Source organism: Schistocerca piceifrons, chromosome 1, assembly GCF_021461385.2.
Source record: "Schistocerca piceifrons isolate TAMUIC-IGC-003096 chromosome 1, iqSchPice1.1, whole genome shotgun sequence".
In the NCBI taxonomy this organism is placed as follows: Eukaryota; Metazoa; Arthropoda; class Insecta; order Orthoptera; family Acrididae; genus Schistocerca; species Schistocerca piceifrons.
The window spans coordinates 838,614,417-838,634,473 of record NC_060138.1 but is presented as its reverse complement, the minus strand read 5'-3'; the positions used below and the strand labels follow the sequence as shown (position 1 = coordinate 838,634,473).

General features: G+C 45.0%; 1 protein-coding gene across 1 annotated transcript in view; it reads right to left on the bottom strand.

Annotated features, from left to right (window-relative positions):
- Positions 1-15,197: 15,197 nt before the first annotated feature.
- LOC124714972 (CD63 antigen-like) overlaps positions 15,198-20,057 on the bottom strand; it is a 59,039-nt gene continuing 54,179 nt past the window's right edge. The window contains exons 4-5 of the mRNA XM_047243064.1: positions 16,390-16,614; positions 15,198-15,516 (exon numbers count right to left, since the gene is read on the bottom strand). Of these exons, the coding sequence (XP_047099020.1) occupies positions 15,451-15,516; positions 16,390-16,614 (291 nt within the window). The 3' untranslated portion in view covers positions 15,198-15,450. The remainder of the gene's footprint in view (positions 15,517-16,389; positions 16,615-20,057) is intronic.

Below are 20,057 nucleotides of genomic sequence, written 5' to 3'. Positions count from 1 at the left end.
GTACATCAATGTATTGCATAGTTTGCAGGTCTGTAGACTATTTACTGTGACCTCAAGCATGCCAGGGTTAGGGTTTTGTATCAGTGTAATAAATAAGCTATGTGAAATCTGTCCCTAAATAAATTGTTCCAAAATAAATAAAGTACATTCCTTCCTTTCTCCAGCAGCTGGACACAGAACGAGTCCTTTTTCCACCATTTTTCCCCAGACCGCCATGGGACGACAGTGCCCTCTGATGGCAGCACTGTGCACCTGGTCAGTTGGACTCTTGACCTCATAGTGAACATACTGGATGGAGCTACTGCCTCAAATTGTTTAAATAGAGACTGCATGCAAAATAAATACTTATGTCTGTCCTATCCAGCAGCTCAGCACAGGCTGAGTCCAATTCCAAGAAGGAAGTGGCAGTCGGATGACTTAGGTTAGTTGAGGTAGCCCCACTGACCTATTTTCCTGCAATTTTCTTAGGTTAGTGTAGGAAGCCCAATTGACCTATTTTCCACCAAAATTTGAACCTCCCGCCATTTTCTGGGGGAGGGGTTAGGTTAGTGGAGGTAGCCCAACTGACCTATCTTCCCACTAAAATTTGAACTTCCCACCATTACGTCATTGTGATGTTGGCACACGTGTTGCAGCTATCTTGGATCTGCCATCTTGAATAAATTCGGCAACAATGCAATGTGGGGCCATGCTCTCTTTGTCCTACTACTCACGTCTGAATTCCTCAGAGCAAAATACAGTGCTGTGCGATGGAAGAACGCTGTGGGAAGTGGCGTGGTGCTGCACTTTGGCACACTTAGGACCACATAGCATGTCTTGTGTTCCCTTGAACTCTTCAGAAAGATGTGCACTACAAAGCGAACATATTTTTGATAAACCGATTTTTTATTTTTATGTTTAATATATCTCAAGCGCTCATCTCTGAACACATCTTGTTGCACATTAGTACTTGGAAACAGTTTTTGAACGTGTCATTGACGCGATTGCCAAGTTTGAAGCTTGGGATGACTTGCAGAAGTTTCAAAATGACACCTTACCTCCAGGCAATATGACATGCAGCCACCATATGCGTACACATTGCAGACTAGCTCAGCTGTGCTTTCCTCTGCCCCCAGTATGTAGCTTTCGCTTTTAAAATCCCTATCTCTACCGTCATTATTTCTTCTCATTGTTTCCATCTTCAATTAAGACTCTCCTGCTGCTCCTTGAACCTCAGTAAATTCTGCACTTCATTTCCAAGACTGGAACCAGGCACATACTGCCTGTTCCTTCACGCACATTTCTTATAACTTCAGTCATAACCTCACAGTTGCTCGTTTTCAGCTGTTCAGTAGCCTCACACAGGTTGCATTTGATTTCCTGCTGTATTCTTGGCATCACTACTTTTGCCCCTTCAGTTCTCTATTCCACTTCCCCCATATGGCTGCCTTGTTTGTCTTCTTGTGGCTTACTTCGTTGATTCGCTGTCTGTGACCAGTGGGAAGGGGTAAAGTTATAAAAGTGTCTTGGAACTATCAGAGGATCGTCATGACGAAATCGGGCCACCGCCAAGCCAATCAAGGTGTTTGAGGGGCTGCAGTTTCATAATGCTTCTGTGACATTCTGCAGGACTATACCTACCAAATTAAGACAGCAAGATGGTCACCAACACGTTCCAGATGATTCAGCGCAGCAATGTAAACAGCAGAAATCAGCGCAGAGAAGAAGTATTTAAGACTGCGTGAGTCAGCCCATCGTCGTCGATTAGCCAGCCAATGATGTGACGTCGAGCCTATGCTACTCCACGTTGCGCAAATGACAGACGCTTCTGCTTCAGTTTGAACATGAACTCGGCCAGCTGCCCAAGCCCCAGGGGGAATCTCACACTTTGCCACCATCCTGGGAATTCAAAGCTGGGATCCAGCTATCTCTGCTCTTGTCAGAGTGCCAATAAAAGACCACTACACCTCGAGCTCGAGAGTGTGTTACAGCCTGACGTCCCCATAACTGCCACCACCAGCCACAGTCAGGCAACATGGGAATGTGGTGATGCATCAGCAAACTGAACACACAGCCAGCAGCTGGTGGCCATCACCTGTCATTCTGTTGTAAGTCGTCTCCTTTAACACTTGGACGCATGAGTGTCTGGACTAACAAAAATGCGTGAGGGGTTTGAAAGACCCGTGTCTTAAAGCAAATACTAGATGTTGGTATTAAAAGAAACATTATCAAATTCTGAGGGGATTGTTGACACAGAAATAAGAAAATATTTATTATGATATTGTGACCTTTATTTTCGTATAATACATGCTATTACATAAATTACGCCAAAATTTTCCTGAGTTGAATAACTGACTTAATTTTACTGATCCATACCAGATCATTAAAAATACTAAGGTTGGATAAAAAATGGTGGCAATACTGCTGTAACATGAAGGACGTACATCCAGTGGCATGGGGAGTGTCTGTAGCTGAGAGCAGTTCAGTTGAACTAATGCAGTGAGTGGCAATGTCTGTATTCGAATCGGTTGCAGTGTGTACTCCCTGAAAGTGTGGCAGAACAGTTCAGGCGCCCTAACAACATGTTTAGGAACACTACATGCAAGGATCAAGAGTGAAAGAGCACAACAGTGTTTTCAGAGATTGCATGAGGCGAGTGGTAATGCAGTATTGTCATGTCATATGGTGGCGAGATGGGTGAAAGTATTTCGAGAGAGCAAGGACGTCATTGAAGATCAGCCCCATTCGAGACGTCTCCCCATCTTGTGTTCCCATCATACACTACTTGATAGAGCACTGCACTGGTTCCCCACAGGAACTGTCATTTGCAAGATGAAACAAGACGGATGAACTGAAAGTCAGCTCTGTCTCGATCCTACAGAACTCATTTTCATATTGCTCCTCCCACTACCAAGTGTAACAACTAAACCGGCTTCTGACATCAAATGTAACATTTGTGTTACTAAATGTGACACTTCTGTCACTCAATGTAACTGGATTTTCTCTTTGGATGCTGTCAATTGTCAGGATGAGCATTCTAAAGCATTCTGTCAGGGTGAAAATATTAAATAAATTAACTTTCCTCTCTTACAACATGTGGGCAAGGTGGGTTCTCCCTTGGCTCGGGTATGAGGTCGAATGAAACATCATTTTTACATAGATAACTTTTATTGAAAGTTTCGTACAACTGTATCTTACTGGGACGTTCTGGTTCGGAGAGCGGCAGCTGTGTCGGTTGTGAAGTCTTCTGCTGCGACAGCGGCGGCGGCGGCGGCGGCGGCGGCGGCGGCGGCGGCGTCTGATTACGCGTAGCGGTGTGTATCTCGTGTCGCCGTCTCGCCCAGCTGACCGGAGACGCGCAGCGCGAGGTGGCCCGTTTAATTATTGCGAGCGACGTCGTGCATCGGATGGTGATACCTTGAATGTGGCGTCCCAGTGTTTCTCTTCTCTAAGCGGCCGCGTGTGTTGTGCGTCGACCAGCGGAGCGGCGCGGCGGTGGAAGGCCAGTGTCCCGAACTCGAACCACGGACTCCCGCTTGCCAGACTTCGGCTGTCAGGTCTTCATCCCAGCTCACAGGTAACTACTGATGTGAGGCCGTCTCCTTCCCGTCCTCACGAGTCACCCGGGTATGTAAAAACCAGACTTCCAATACCTTTTAACTTCTGTCTTCTGGCGCCGCGGCTGCTGCTTGCTAATCCATTACAGCGGCGGACTTGGTGCGTCTGTGCATGATGCAGTCTCTTCTTGCATGACGGTCTTCAGCACCGAAACTGACTGAAAACTACTGCTACTCTTCTTTTCTTCCTTCGTCTCTCGTCTTCGTCTCCGTCTGTCTTCATCTGTCTTCATCTCGGGCCCACCGCGTCTCGCGTATTTATTCACTTCAGTTCACTGGGGGTGAACGACTTCACGGCCATTGCCTCTTCTGTCACGTTGAAAAGCTTCTCGAAGAATCTTCTTGACCTCGGTCATTGGCTCTTGGAATGTAGGCGGGGGCCTCTGATCGCATGTGACGACTGAGAAACACGTGAGCCGGTCATTGCTTCTTCTGTCACGTTGAAAGGCTTCTCGAAGAATCTTCTTAACGTCGGTCATTGGCTCTTGGAATGTAGGCGAGGGCCTTTGCTCATGCGACAACTTAGAAACACGTGAGCCGGTCGGGCGATGCCCTGACGGCTGAATCGACAGCGCCCGCTTATGTGGAACTCGCTGACTCCACGGTCATTGTTTCTTCTGTTCTGCCCGCTGAATGCCAGTATGTAACTCTCTAAACTAAACCAAGTTTTCCATTTATATTCTAATTTCTTAGTTCACTTTGATTTCACTAATTTATTTACTTAATTAACACTCAACACAAGATAGATTCTTCCCAGTAAGGGCTAAAATATGTGGTGCACTGAGAGTGACTGATGTACTTCCTGTTGTGAGGTCTGATCCGAGATTGATAGAGGCAGTGTGAAATTTTCCAGTATGGGGAATGAGCTAGAAGTTACAGTCTTTTCTGGGCTTAATGAATGATAGAAAGTTCGTGAGAGAATCTGCAGATATAGCTTGGCTGGTTATACTGTTACTACACAAAGGCATCAAGTTCGTCTGGCCAGAGCGTTCGTTGAATCAAAAGAGGTGCTAACTCTGAATCCAGTGTTGGTGTTCCCAGATTTTTGTAATTATTTATATTATCATGTGACACATCAAACCATGCTCTCAGGTGCATTTTGAGCTAGGAAGTCAATGGACAGGAACATCGTATTGTTTTTTCATCAAGACAACTTTATGGAGAGGAGATGAATTTTGAGAGAGAGAGAGAGAGAGAGAGAGAGAGAGAGAGAGAGAGAGAGAGGCTTAGCCTGGGATCCTAGGGTACAGAGTAACGTACTTCCAGTGTTACCTGTATGGAAGTAAGTTTAAAGTAGTGGCAGACAATGCTTCTTTGAAGTGGTTAGTAGGTTTGAAGGGCCCACACAATAAACTGACAAGTTAGGTATTGAAACTCAGTGAATGGGAGTATGAAGTATTCTACAAACCAAGGAAGCAGCACAGAAATGCCGACACTAAACAGCAAGAGAACAGTGGCACAGGCACTAGGTCAGAATCTTAAATCTTGCTGAGTGGCAAGCAGGACAGAATGCTGACAGTGTAAGCAATATAGCAATCAGCAGCAGTTTAGCGCGTATGCCTGGTTATTGTGTATGGAGATGAAATTAGGACCATGAGTGGATGTACCAGCGAAGTTTAGGAAAGAAGTCCTGGGGGAAATGTGTGATCACGTTTTATCTCCCCATGGAGGTTGCAGAACGATGAATCAGAGGGTGAGATGGAAATACTAGAGGAGAGAACAGAAAATTGAGATCAATCAGTATGTCAGGAATTGTATACAGCGTGCACAGCACTGATTTGAGTCAGAAATAAACTATTGCAGAGGTTGCCAGAAGCCATGGAACATTTTAGTTTTATGATATTGCAGTGCCTGTGTTATTCAGAAATATGATGCAAAGGTCGACAGCATGCGGAGGTTTGGGTTGGCTGTGAGTCGTGTTTGGATACCAAGTGAGAGAGACCACTTACAGTAAGTGGAAACTGAGTTCAAGTCCCAGTCCGATGGTAATTTTCACTGTCATTCCATTACACAGTTTATGGTTGCCCATATTCGCAACTGAAAATACGTTGAATGGCTTTTAGTTTCATGCAGGTGGATGTGTTAGGACCATTAATCATCTGGATGACCGCAGGAAACAGGTTTGTGTTAATCATCACATATCATTTTTCTCATTATATCAAGATCATGCCGATGCTGGACAAGCAGGCAGTCACAGTGACGCAAACAACGGCGAATGGGTATCGAAGTTACCATAACAATAACTGCTCACGTAATGAACTTTATGTCCGACCTCATGAAGGAATTGGGTCAGTCGTAGAAATTAGAAACCATTCCACTTCATCCTCAGTCAAACGAAAGGACAGAGTGAGTTTATTCAACAACTGGGAGAATGCTTAGTTATTCGAACTCCCACCATACAGATTGGGACACATTTATCTTTTGTGGTGAGTACTTTTAATTCAAAAGTGCATACTAGTACAGGATTCTCACTGTTGGAAGTGATGTACAATAAGGTTATGCTACCGCCATTCAGTATGATTAAGCAGAAAGAGAGCAGGAATGGAAAGCCAGTCTGAAAATTGCGGAAATAGTGAGAGATCTGGAGGAAGGATTAGCAAGCAAACAACAAGGCATTGGAAAAACAAGAGGAGGCAATGAAAATAAGTAAGATTTTATTTCAGTTTTTTTTGTTTTGTTTTTAGGGCGCAAAACTGCTATGGTCATTAGCGCCCGGTCCGTGACTTAGGAAACAGTAAAAAACCGAGAATGGAGAAACAAAGCAGAAGGAAGGCTTAAAAATCCACTACAGAAAGGGGTTGGTTGTCCCCAAAAAAAGCTTCAAATGACTGACGTCATTTCACTGGCACTAATAAACTTGAGAACGCGGTCGGCTGAGCGCGTGTCATCTGCTAAAATCGACGATATATCAGGCGATAGCTGTAGATGGGAGCGTAACGAATTAAAATAGGGGCACTCAATTAAAAGGTGTCTTACCGTCCACAGCTGAGAGCAGTGGGGACAGAGTGGGGGAGGATCGCCGCTTAAAAGGTGTCGATGGCTAAAAAGACAGTGCACTATCCGGAGTCTAGTTAAAATTACCTCCTCCCGACGACGCGTTCGGGAGGAAGGGGTCCAAGCACAAGGAAGAGCTTTCACGTCCCGCAATTTATTATGGGGGAGTGTCGACCTATGTGCGTGCCATAAATGAACAACACGACGACATAAAACGCTCCGTAGATCGGCGAAGGGAATCGATTGAACAGCTGGCCGAAGAAGAGACTGCAGCCTTGGCTGCAATATCGTCCGCCTCATTTCCACAGATACCAATGTGTCCCGGGAGCCAGAGGAACGCCACCGAGACGCCCCCCAGGTGGAGCAAGCGCAGACAGTCCTGAGTCCGGTGGACCAGAGGGTGCACAGGATAAAGAGCTTGGAGACTGAGGAGAGAGCTGAGAGAATCTGAGCAGATAACATACTGTATCCGCTGATGGCGGCGGATGTAGTGGACAGCCTGGAGAACAGCGTAAAGCTCCGCAGTATTAACCGAACACTGGTCGGGAAGCCGAAAGTGATTTGGGGTGTCGCCAACAATATAGGCACTCCCTACACCTAACGATGTTTTCGAGCAGTCGGTGTAAATAAATGTGGCGTCCGTCATTTGTGCACATAGAGCAGCAAATGCCCGACGATAACCAAGTGAAGGGGTACCATCCTTGGGAAATCGACAAAGGTCACGGAGCAGGCTGATCCGGGGACGGAGCCAAGGCGGTGCTGTACCCCAAGTTGTCAAGAAGGTTTGAGCAAAGCGGAAGGAAAGAGAATGGAGCAGTTGACGGAAGCGCACTCCCAGTGGTAGTAGGGAGGAGGGGCGGCCTGCATACCCTACATCAAAGGAAGCGTCGAAAAAAATGTCATGGGCTGGATTAGCAGGCATGGAAGACAGATGGCTAGCATAACGACTCAGGACTGCTCGCCAATTGGACAGCGGAGGTTCAGCAGTCTCAGCATAAAGGCTTTCCACAGGGCTGGTGTAAAAAGCTCCAGACACTAAACGTAATCCACGGTGGTGGATAGAGTCGAGACGCCGAAGAATAGACGGCCGAGCAGAGGAGTAGACTATGCTTCCATAGTCCAATTTCGAGCGCACTAAGGCCCCGATAGAGGCGGAGAAGGACCACTCGGTCCGCTCCCCAGGAGGTACCATTCAGGACATGGAGGGTGTTGAGGGATCGCAAACAGCGAGCCGAAAGATAGGAAACGTTGGAGGACCAGCACAGTTTTCTGTCAAACGTAAGACCCAAGAATTTAGCGACGTCTGAAAACGGAAGCTTGACAGGACCTAGATGTAAGGAGGGCGGAAGAAACTCCTTACATCTCCAAAAATTAACACACACGGTCTTACTGGGAGAAAAACGGAAGCCGGTTTCGATGCTCCAAGAGTGGAGGCGATCGAGACATCCTTGAAGACGTCGTTCAAGAAGGCTGGTCCGTTGAGAGCTGTAGTAGATCGCAAAATCGTCCACAAAGAGGGAGCCCGAGACATCAGGAAGGAGACAATCCATAATTGGATTGAGGGCAATGGCAAACAGTACAACACTCAGCACGGAGCCCTGGGGTACCCCGTTTTCTTGGGAGAAAGTACGGGAGAGAATAGTGTTCACCCGCACCCTAAATGTGCGCTCTGCCATAAATTCGCGAAGAAAAAGGGGCAGCCGACCTCAAAAGCCCCAAGAGAACAGTGTACGGAGGATGCCTGTCCTCCAACAGGTATCGTATGCTCTCTCCAGATCAAAAAATATTGCTACTGTTTGGCGTTTCCGGAAAAAATTGTTCATGATATAAGTGGAGAGAGCAACAAGATGGTCAACTGCAGAACAATGCTTTCGGAATCCGCAATGGGCAGGTGTTAAAAGACTGCGGGATTCCAGCCACCACGCTAAACGGTAATTCACCATACGCTCCAAAACCTTACAGACACTACTCTTGAGAGAAATGAGGCGATAGCTAGAGGGGAGATGTTTGTCCTTTCCAGGTTTCGGAACAGGAACGACGATAGCTTCCCGCCATCGTCTGGGAAAAGTACTGTCGGTCCAAATTCGATTATAAAGGCGAAGGAGGTAACGCAGACTATGGGTTGATAAATGCAGCAACATTTGGACGTGGATACCATCCGGTCCTGGGGCGGAGGAGCGAGAAGAAGAGTGCATGTTGGACTTCCCGCATGGAGAAAACAGTATTGTAGCTTTCGCGATTTTGAGAGGAGAAAGCAAGAGGTCGCACTTCCGCTGCACGTTTCTTCGGGAGAAACGCTGGCGGGTAATTTGAAGAGCTCGAAATATCAGCAAAGTGCTGACCCAACGAGTTAGAAATTGCGACGGGGTCCACTAAGGTATCATGCGCGACAGTGAGCCCAGAGACCGGGGAGAAACTAGGCGCGCCTGAGAACCGTCGAAGCCGACTCCAAACTTCCGAGGAGGGAGTTAAGGTGTTAAATGAGCTAATAAAGAATTTCCAGCTTGCCTTCTCGCTATCGCGGATGACACGACGGCGTCGCGCACGGAACTGCTTATAGCGGATACAGTTGGCCGAAGTAGGATGGTGGCGGAAAACGCGGAGAGCACGTCGCCACTCAGGTAGTGCATCACGGCATGCCTCGTTCCACCAAGGAATTGGGGGGCGCCGGGGCAATTCGGAGGTGCGTGGTATGGAACGTCCCGCAGCTGTAAGAATAACGTCGGTAATATGTGTGACCACATCGTCGACGCCGGGAAAGTGACGGCCATCGAATGTCGCTAGAGACGAAAAAAGTGTCCAATCAGCTTGGGCAAACTTCCAGCGTCGCGGGCGCATATATGGCAGTTGAGGCTGCAGTCTAAGGACACATGGAAAGTGGTCACTCGAGTGTGTATCAAGGGCGAACCATTCGAAGCGCCGAGCTAGCGGAACAGTACCGACCGCAAGGTCCAAATGAGATAAATTTGTCGTGGAGGCAGACAAAAATGTAGGGACCCCAGTGTTGAGGCAAACTAGATCTACGTGGTGGAAGACGTCTAGCAATAGTGAGCCACGTGGACGAGGATGTGGAGATCCCCAAAGCAGGCAGTGGGCATTGAAGTCCCCAACCAGCAAATAGGGGGTGGAAGCTGACCAAGAAGGTGAAGGAGATCAGCTCGTGCCATTGGTGTGGACGATGGAATGTATACAGTACAAAGAGAGAACGTGTATCCAGAAAGGAAAAGACGGACGGCGACAGCTTGGAAGGAAGTGTAAGTGGATTGGGTGATAATGGAGAGTATCATGGAGAAGAATCATGAGTCCATGTGCTGGAGTGCCTTCAACAGAGGGGAGATCATATCGGACGGACTGAAAATGAGGGAGAACAAAACGGTCATGGGGACGCAGCTTTGTTTCCTGAAGACAGAAGATGACCGGTGAGTAGGACCGTAAGAGGATCGACAGTTCATCCCGATTGGCTCGAATACCGCGGATATTCCAGTGGATAATGGACATAGCGTGAACAGAAAATGGAGGAATGTGACCAAGGTTGCTGTCAACTCAACGACTGCTCAGAGCTTGCGACCGACAGCATGGAATGGCATTCAGCCGAAGGCAGAAGATCCTGATCCATAGGTTGTTCAGGAGCAGCTCCTGCCACCAGCGATCGGCCGGTTGATCGGCTGCCAGCAGTGCGCCTCGGCGACACAAGACGGCCGAGGGCGATTTCCACCTGGTGGTGCTGTAGATGGGACATGCCTTGGCGGAGAAGGAGAGGAACTGGGTTTCTTTGTAGCCTTCAAAGGTGCCCCAGAAGCAATCCCAGTTGGAGTATTAATGGAAGCAAGGAAAGAAGTGAGAAAGCTGTGGAAGAATGAACGGTAGGAGATGGTACATATACATCTTATGGCATAGGCATTAAAGTTTGAAGTAGTTAATCTATATTGTGTTTTGTTATGGTTCTTGTGAATTTGGTTATTTTATTTGTGTGTGGTATAGATTGTTGGGGTAGCTATTGTATGTTAGGATAGGCAATATACGTAGTTACTGTATGGAATATGGAGGTTGTGGAGAGAAGGGGATACGTTTAGGGTCTCTCTTCAGCCATTCAGCAGAAGTGGAACATAAATGGTTGCACATATCAGTGAAAGTACCAGTTTCAGACGAGCATGCATTTGTCAATTGTTACACAATGTACACCCATCTGGTGAAGCTACAAACAGTGGGGTAGATTATACAGATTAAAGGGCCTGTCATGTAGCATTAGCATTGCTGAAACTCCCTCAGTCGTCACCACATGTTTATGACTGTGGGAGGGCCTAAGCAGAGAAGTTACTACATGTCCAACTTATGCGATTTAGATGGAAGTACTCCTGCCATGCAGAAGGAGGTGATGAAACCAAAATTCTTCCATTGGGTTGGGATACACAGGATATATTCAGTGTATGACAACACAGTAGTGGTTGCACATTGCTATGAGCAACAGAAGTTCATGGGTGTCAGATGCTCAGAACTAAGAAGAAGTCAGTTTATAAACTGAACTACTATGATGTGTGATATTACAGGACCAACTTATCTAACAGCTACCGTGATGATTGTCACTGTGTTAAACATAACAGCTACATTGGCCAGCTGAGCCCTTAAAGTATTACCTAAGCAAAATATTACCCTTTCTAGACAATACCTGGTAACCATTCCTAGTTCATTCACTGGGTCAGATGATAGTCGCAAAGGAAGGGCAGATCACTGGAGCAGGTAATGCAGCATGTGGAGCAGTATCAGGGTGGTAGACAAGTCTCCATTACCTTTAACACTGCAATTCCTAGTGCCATGGTGAGATACTTTGCTCTGCAGAGCTTTTGTTTATCTGAGAGGAGCTGTACAAAAATGTATTCTACCAGTAATTCAGGTTCTAGTGGACTGGATCCCAGGAGCAAAAGATCGACAGTGGATTTGAAGAGTAAAGATGAGAGAAGCTAGCCATGAAATTTTAGTATATTGAATGTATCATGTCTAAAGTTGATAGCGTTGTGTAAAGGTGGAAGTGGTCATTGTGGAGAACCAGTCCTAAGCGAAGCCTGAGGGGCTGGGTCTCAGCCACACAAAATAGTGTCACTACCTAGTTCAGGTAGAACCATACTACTGCTGGGCAGTAGCATAGTGTGACATATGAGTCATAGGAACGTGTATGCTGAAAGATTTCAGGACAGGCTAGACAAAATAAGTGGATATCTACGCTGTGCAGTGGTAATGGGCATGACTGTCGTTACACCAATACAATAATCCTGTTAGCAATGCGACTAGGTGCGAGCTTTTAGCGTAACAGGTGTACACTGGAGCCATATAGTAGTAGTAGATAGAGGCACGCACATTTGGAGTCCAGTAGCAGCACCGTGATGCCAGGACCACACCAGGTGACAGGACGACTGGAGAGCACCAGCTGCAGCCACAGGTTCAAGATCAGATCGGGCCCGTCGCCGCCACCACCACCGTCAGTGAGTCTCCCTGTGGGATTTGGTGCCACAGAGCAGCTATCTGCTACTGTCCAACTCCTGCCAGGGGAAGCCAGTTGTGTCTCATGCATGGCACTCTTTCTTCGCCTTTGCAGTAGACAGCGCCGGGTCTAAGCCACCTACGTGCGTGCATCGGTCATTGCAGAACACCATCACGGCACGTCATGGAGCACGCAAACATCAGAATGAACAATGGCCCACTGCCAGGCCATTGGACATCACTCTGCCCAATATAAGCATTTGAGGACACTGATTCTGTTAGTTTTTGCCAAGGCTGAGGCCTTCATCTGCGAGCTTTTGCCAGTCAGAATCAGTGGAGTGGGACATGTTAGGATTACATTTTTCTGCAGCATTGTTTATCAGTCATCATTGTACCTACTGGGTCCAATCACCACCACCACTCACCCTACTGAGTGCCGCCAGCAGTCATCAGTTTAAACGTTTTCCAGGTCATTGTCACTAACACATTTGACAACAGCATTAATTTATGGTAATTGCAGACAGTATACATTCCTTTCAAGAAGGGAAAAATAGTGTTGCATGATATTTTACTTATTTACTTACCTGTAGGAACTAAACTGCAAATGCCGGTTTACCATGAAACTGATTATGCACAAAACTTGCAACTTAAAATTCACAAAAGTACTTTGGCAAGCATCCAAAAATTCTCAAAAATATATCTTTTTCACATAAATACATGACGAAATTAGTAAACGACTGGTTTTGAACAGGGATGTCGTGTCCCTAAGTTTCTAGGAAGCACAAATTAAAGTTGCAACTGATGATAAAGTATTTTGTTTGGCACCACCCATGTTACGGCCATCAATACACACAAGTGTTGACAATGAAAGACTCTGAAAACAGCACGAGCAGTATTTCAGAAAATCAGAATCTAGATTTTTCGGATCTGACTTATCTGGCATATGCACTCAAAAGAAAATTCAAGAATCTGCTTTTATAAGCTGTCCTGGGAGGAATGGTCAACGTTTGACGAGATGACAGGAATGATCATTTGAAGTAGAAGACTTCATATGGACATATGCCATATTCAGAGTGGTTTCTGAACTAAAACATGTAATGTACATTGTTACTTTTCTGTATTATGCAACACATTGTCAGGTTTAACATGTGCAACCTTCACAAAACATTACTGCATGCGTTTTGAAAGTATAGATGGAAAAATACATATGTTTTACATGTTCACGTCTAAGCATTATTGTACACGTCACATTACAGCTGTTTTACGGTTCCCAAATGTACGAATATCCCACCACCAACTTCAGTCTATTGGTGCACTCTTGGGCGAACGTGTGTTTCTTGCGAGTGTGCCTCTGCTCTGCACACTCCCAAATGAGGGCAGCAACACAGACGTTGCACACCCAGACAATGAGAAATTGAAGTGTGAGCTCACGCAACATGCAGCCATTACCTCCAGATTTTGGCATAATTCATTTGGGTGATTAATAACCAATACAGATTTGTCCATGAACAAAAATATTTATTCAGAATTTCTATTTACATGAATAAAAACAATTACCACCTGTGATTAAGAATCTATGAATAATCCAGTCACATTCATTGCTCCACTTTATTATACATATGTACATTGTTATTTCAAATTTATTTTCAGGACAATTCTTCAATCATTTCATCAGAAATCGTTTGTTTTCAAAGACTGTCCACTGTGACAGACTACATTCTCTACCTTCAAAGATATCACCTGAAATCATTTCACCAAAAATTGAGAAATAATTCTGCTGTGATTTTTGGCACAGAACTTCCTGTGATTCCACGTTAGTGTAAGCTCTTGGACCAATTTTCTTTTTACATTTCCCATTACTTCTTTGGCTGTTATGTCTGTAGTTTGTTATCATAACTTTGTCATTGATAACACAAGTCAACTGTTTTTAAATTGTAGGTAAGATATTGTAATAATTTCATTTGGTGAAGAAAGATAAGGGTCTTCCAATTATCTCTGAACTTTGATAAGTTGCCAGTATTCTAGAATTCCATAAACACAGTCAAAATTTCTCTTCTGAAATTTATCCATCTTTAAACTATTTGCTGGCCAGAGTGGCGGAGTGGTTCTGGAAGCTACAGTCTGGAACTGCGCAACCGCTACGGTCGCAGGTTCGAATCCTGCCTCGGGCATGGATGTGTTAGGTTTAAGTAGTTCTAAGTTCTAGGGAACTGATGACCTCAGAAGTTAAGTCCCATAGTGCTCAGAGCCATTTGAACCATTTAAACTATTTAAATACATAAAAGCATGTCTGATCTGAAAGCTATCACATCTCTTAGTAGAAAGCTTACCCCATTAATCTTTGAACACTTTCAGATGACGAAGTCCAGTAGCATTCCACACATACATATTTTAGTAGCTTTTCAAATCTGTTGGTAACCACCGAGTTGTTCTGAAGTGCTGTGTAGCATGCAAACCTGTGCAACAAGTCTACATCGATTTTCTAAAGAAGCTTTCAAATGTTTATTCATATTATCCAAGTGAAGTACAAATGTGGGGACATTACGTAACACATTTACTTTGCATCTTCAAGTTAATTTTGCCCATACTACCTTTTTATGCTAACATTTCCCAACCCCAGCAATTTCTGTATTGTACAATGTGTTGACAGTTCACTTTGAACAATGTTCTTACAGAGATGTGTGCCTGCCTGAAGCAACAGACATTGAATCCACAGCTGCTTATGTAACACAACATTTGATTTGCAAATTATGAACATTTATTTCAGCTGTATTATTTATTGGCGACAAGAAAATTTTGCAATTTTGGCATCACTGAAGGAATCTACAATATATGCTCTCAATGTACTAATCTCCATTTCCAACACACAGTCCTTCACATAATTGAAGTATTTGTATCACCAGGGAATGTGGCAACTAGAATACATTGGTCTCTCCAGACCCAGTACATTTTTGAATTTGTTGTTCAGCAACACTAGCAATTTTTGTTTACTGGTGTGAAACAAGGAAGTTTGAAATTAAATTTTCTGAAGTCACCATACATTGTCTTTGTAGACCAGACCAATAATCCCATCAGTAGGATTAATTCACTGTAACTTTAAGTTGGAAGGTAGAGTAGAAAGTTTCACTATAATCAAACTTGAGCTCAATTTTATTTGTTAAAATTTTAGTTTTAATACAAAAGGAACACAGAATTTACCATTATTTATTTACACAACAGTTCTCAGTAATTGTCTCTGAACAACAAGATCAACTGTAATAACTTTCAGTGCTTTTAATTTTGAGTATGGCACAACATGATTTTACTTCATTTCACATGCATCAGTCTGAAAATTGCAGTTGATGAATCATGTACATGTTTGCCTTACATAGAGGAATTTCTAATGTTACACAGATTCATAGTGTTTTCGTATGGACTTGGCGAGACAGCAGGACAGAATAATTCCCAGTAGCTGAAACAAAAATATCACAATAGTACATTGCAGGTGTTGTGAGAAAGGAACGTATGGTGTACCTGTTCATAACAGGAAACATTGAGACAAAATTTTAAATCCTTCCAAAAATATAGGGTGTACTAGTTCCCCTTGAATTATTGTTATCACAATTAAAGTAGTTCATCTATTATCAAACACAGGAAGTATGTAATGCACCACTTTAAATGCTGTTAAATGCTTTAATTTCCCACACCATTCATTGAACATGCTCAGGTGTCAAGTACCTTGCACCTTGTGGAGTTGCACATGTAAGCATTTTTAGTAGCCTGTGGTTTATAGCATTTAGCAGCAAATGTAGTGGTAGTAGCAGTGGTGGTGATTTACATGTACTTTACAGTATTAACACCTGTGGCAGCACAGTGTGGAACATGCGTGAAGCTTTTTAATGATAAGTATTGTTCAGTTCACACACAGTAAGAAATGGAGTGTGAAACCTTTTCTCGGCTGTAAAGCAATACATTAATCAGCAATTTAAATGGAAGAGGGGCTGACTATCTCCCTTGCCTCCTCACCAAAGTATTTCAAACACTTACGTTAACTATCGCCATATCAAACATTTCATTGTTTATCCAAAGGCAGCACCACAACTGTGTTACAATACTTTTAAGGTTCAGAGGAAGATTGTTTACTGTAGTAGCTACATGACAAATTTTGGTAACCATCACTCAGGACTAAATGATTGGATATAAGGTAATATCCTTCCAATGAAGGCACTATTAGAGTTACCACAAGCTATGCCTGGCATAGTATGATTCCTTTTTGAAGGAATCATCTGTGCTTTGCTCACAAGTGACAACTTTACCACAAACTTCAATTTTAATTTACACTAACCTGAATAAATGCTATTCCAACACCAACACCACCCAGTGTAACAGCATTTGCTATTACAGATTCTTGAACTGCAACATGACAGCTCCTAATGTGATGCTCTTCTGCCATTGTGACATTACAGCTGTACTGTGTATGTAAGAAACTGGCACAGCAAGAGTCTGGTAGTGACTCATTTTTGTATACAACACCCCAGTCTGTAATATTATTGGTCCCACAGCAACTGAACTGGAAAAGATGAATACTAATTGAGTACATACTGAATTAGGCACACTTTGTGAAACCGACATTTTAAGTTACATGACAATTGGCAGACATGAGGCATAGAAATAACTGAAGAGGGTCAGCAGAAGAAAGTACTAATAAACAACAGCATATTTTGCATTACTGTCTTAAGGAAAGAAGATGTCTTAAAAGGCAAGGACATACAATACCAAACAAGTTATGTAGGAGATAATATTTTCTGATAGTTGCCTACTTAAAGAACTAATTGTTACATTCAGTACATAACTATCAGATCAATCATTATTAAATGAGAGTTAGCACTTTTTGTGACCCCTTCAATTCCTGGCTACTCAAAACAAATTAAAGGAATTTATGTAAACTTATGTAATTTTGTAAATATTTTAGTTCACGAGAACCTTCAACTCTCATTAAACAGATCTCAATTGTCCGTTTACAGACTAATGACAATATTCTGTTTAGTGTTACGTAAATGTTAAGTGTCTAGAAACAAATGCTAAGTAGCTTAAGCATAAAAGCCGTAATTTTTTCAGATTAGTTATTTTTCTCCAAATGGAGAAAGTAATACAGCACTCAACAAATACACTCCTGGAAATGGAAAAAAGAACACATTGACACCAGTGTGTCAGACCCACCATACTTGCTCCGGACACTGCGAGAGGGCTGTACAAGCAATGATCACACGCACGGCACAGCGGACACACCAGGAACCGCGGTGTTGGCCGTCGAATGGCGCTAGTTGCGCAGCATTTGTGCACCGCCGCCATCAGTGTCAGCCAGTTTGCCATGGCATACGGAGCTCCATCGCAGTCTTTAACACTGATAGCATGCCGCGACAGCGTGGACGTGAACCGTATGTGCAGTTGACGGACTTTGAGCGAGGGCGTATAGTGGGCATGCGGGAGGCCGGGTGGACGTACCGCCGAATTGCTCAACACGTGGGGCGTGAGGTCTCCACAGTACATCGATGTTGTCGCCAGTGGTCGGCGGAAGGTGCACGTGCCCGTCGACCTGGGACCGGACCGCAGCGACGCACGGATGCACGCCAAGACCGTAGGATCCTACGCAGTGCCGTAGGGGACCGCACCGCCACTTACCAGCAAATTAGGGACACTGTTGCTCCTGGGGTATCAGCGAGTACCATTCGCAACCGTCTCCATGAAGCTGGGCTACGGTCCCGCACACCGTTAGGCCGTCTTCCGCTCACCCCCCAACATCGTGCAGCCCGCCTCCAGTGGTGTCGCGACAGGCGTGAATGGAGGGACGAATGGAGACGTGTCGTCTTCAGCGATGAGAGTCGCTTCTGCCTTGGTGCCAATGATGGTCGTATGCGTGTTTGGCGCCGTGCAGGTGAGCGCCACAATCAGGACTGCATACGACCGAGGCACACAGGGCCAACACCCGGCATCATGGTGTGGGGAGCGATCTCCTACACTGGCCGTACACCACTGGTGATCGTCGAGGGGACACTGAATAGTGCACGGTACATCCAAACCGTCATCGAACCCATCGTTCTACCATTCCTAGACCGGCAAGGGAACTTGCTGTTCCAACAGGACAATGCACGTCCGCATGTATCCCGTGCCACTCAACGTGTTCTAGAAGGTGTAAGTCAACTACCCTGGCCAGCAAGATCTCCGGATCTGTCTCCCATTGAGCATGTTTAGGACTGGATGAAGCGTCGTCTCACGCGGTCAGCACGTCCAGCACGAACGCTGGTCCAACTGAGGCGCCAGGTGGAAATGGCATGGCAAGCCGTTCCACAGGACTACATCCAGCATCTCTATGATCGTCTCCATGGGAGAATAGCAGCCTGCATTGCTGCAAAAGGTGGATATACACTGTACTAGTGCCGACATTGTGCATGCTCTGTTGCCTGTGTCTATGTGCCTATGGTTCTGTCAGTGTGATCATGTGATGTATCTGACCCCAGGAATGTGTCAATAAAGTTTCCCCTTCCTGGGACAATGAATTCACGGTGTTCTTATTTCAATTTCCAGGAGTGTATAAATGCAACAAGCTAACAGCTTCTCTTAAATAGGGGCAAAGTTTCTGCCCCATTCCTTGGTGAAGGCTTTTAAATTCCAGGTTTCTTCCAACTTTTGTAAGGTATAATGTCAGATGTGCCGTAAGTCACCTTATGGTATTTGCAATGGCAGCATGCCTACTGTGGATGTCTCCTCAGCTCATATCAGCACAATCATTCCCTTGAATGTGTTAGTCAGCATCTAGAGCTTGGCCTCTATGTATGAGAATCAGGCCTTTAGACTGCTGTGTGTGCTACAGGAATAACCTGTACACTAGAATATCTTTAACACAACGACAGTAGTTTATTTGTTCATAGAATGCCAAATACTTGGACTGAATGCTGAACTCGCGGACTAGGAATGTGGGAACAGATCACTTGCACTTTGTGAGTTCCGATTGCCTGCATTACTAAATACATTGTGCATAGGAACCCACACGAGACAAAGTAAAAAACCAAGAACAACCAACATACAAAATGTAACAAAAGAAAGCTTTGCATGTCAACTACTTAGCGCACAAATGAAATTGACACTTGAGACTTGTGCACTAACAACATGTACCAGATGACATCTGTGGTCCCTACAACAGCCCCCTCAGTGGGAGCAGAGTGCCATCTAGAAAGTACACTGCTAAGTGCACATGACTGCCAGATCATGTGCACTGTGGTACAGAGGCTGCTGGCTTCTGGGGCACAGGTGGAAGCTGGACCAGGCAGCAGAGTAGGTAGTGGTTGTCAGCCCACACATGGAATACATACTGTCATGTCTGGTGACCATGGTCTATTTTTGATCAAAGATAATATCCATGGTGCAGTTTCTCCTGCTGACAACTGCGTGTGGCCCTACGTAGTGTGGCTGGAGGGCCAGTCTGTCACCACACAACACTACACTGCATCCTGTAAGAACAAGCTGAAGTCTGTGTGTGTGAACAGTGGACCAGTACCACGTCTGGATAGCTGTGGGGGTGTATCTCTCCAAGATGCCCAATAAGTGTTGATAGGTCTCTTGATGGGGGACCGGGGTGTGGCAGCTTCTATGAAATTGCAGCATATTCTCAGTGTTTCTCCATGTACCAGCTGCCAAGGAACCACCCAGGTCTGGTCTGTAGGTGTTGTGAAGCCCAAGGATAACTGGTAGATCCTCAGTCCACCTGACCACAGAGTATATCAGACCCACTTTTAGGGTGCAGTGCCATCATTCCACGATTCTGTTCCTGGCTGGATGGTAGCTGGCCATCCAATTATGGCTCATGCTGCAAAGTGCTGCCAGTTTTGTGACTGCCTCTATCTGTTGTGACATGGGAAGGGCAGCCAAACTGCAAAATCCAGTGCCTTTTGAAGGTGTCAAGGTTTTGACTAAGATTGTCTACTAGGACTGCTTCAGGCCAACAAGTAAATCTGT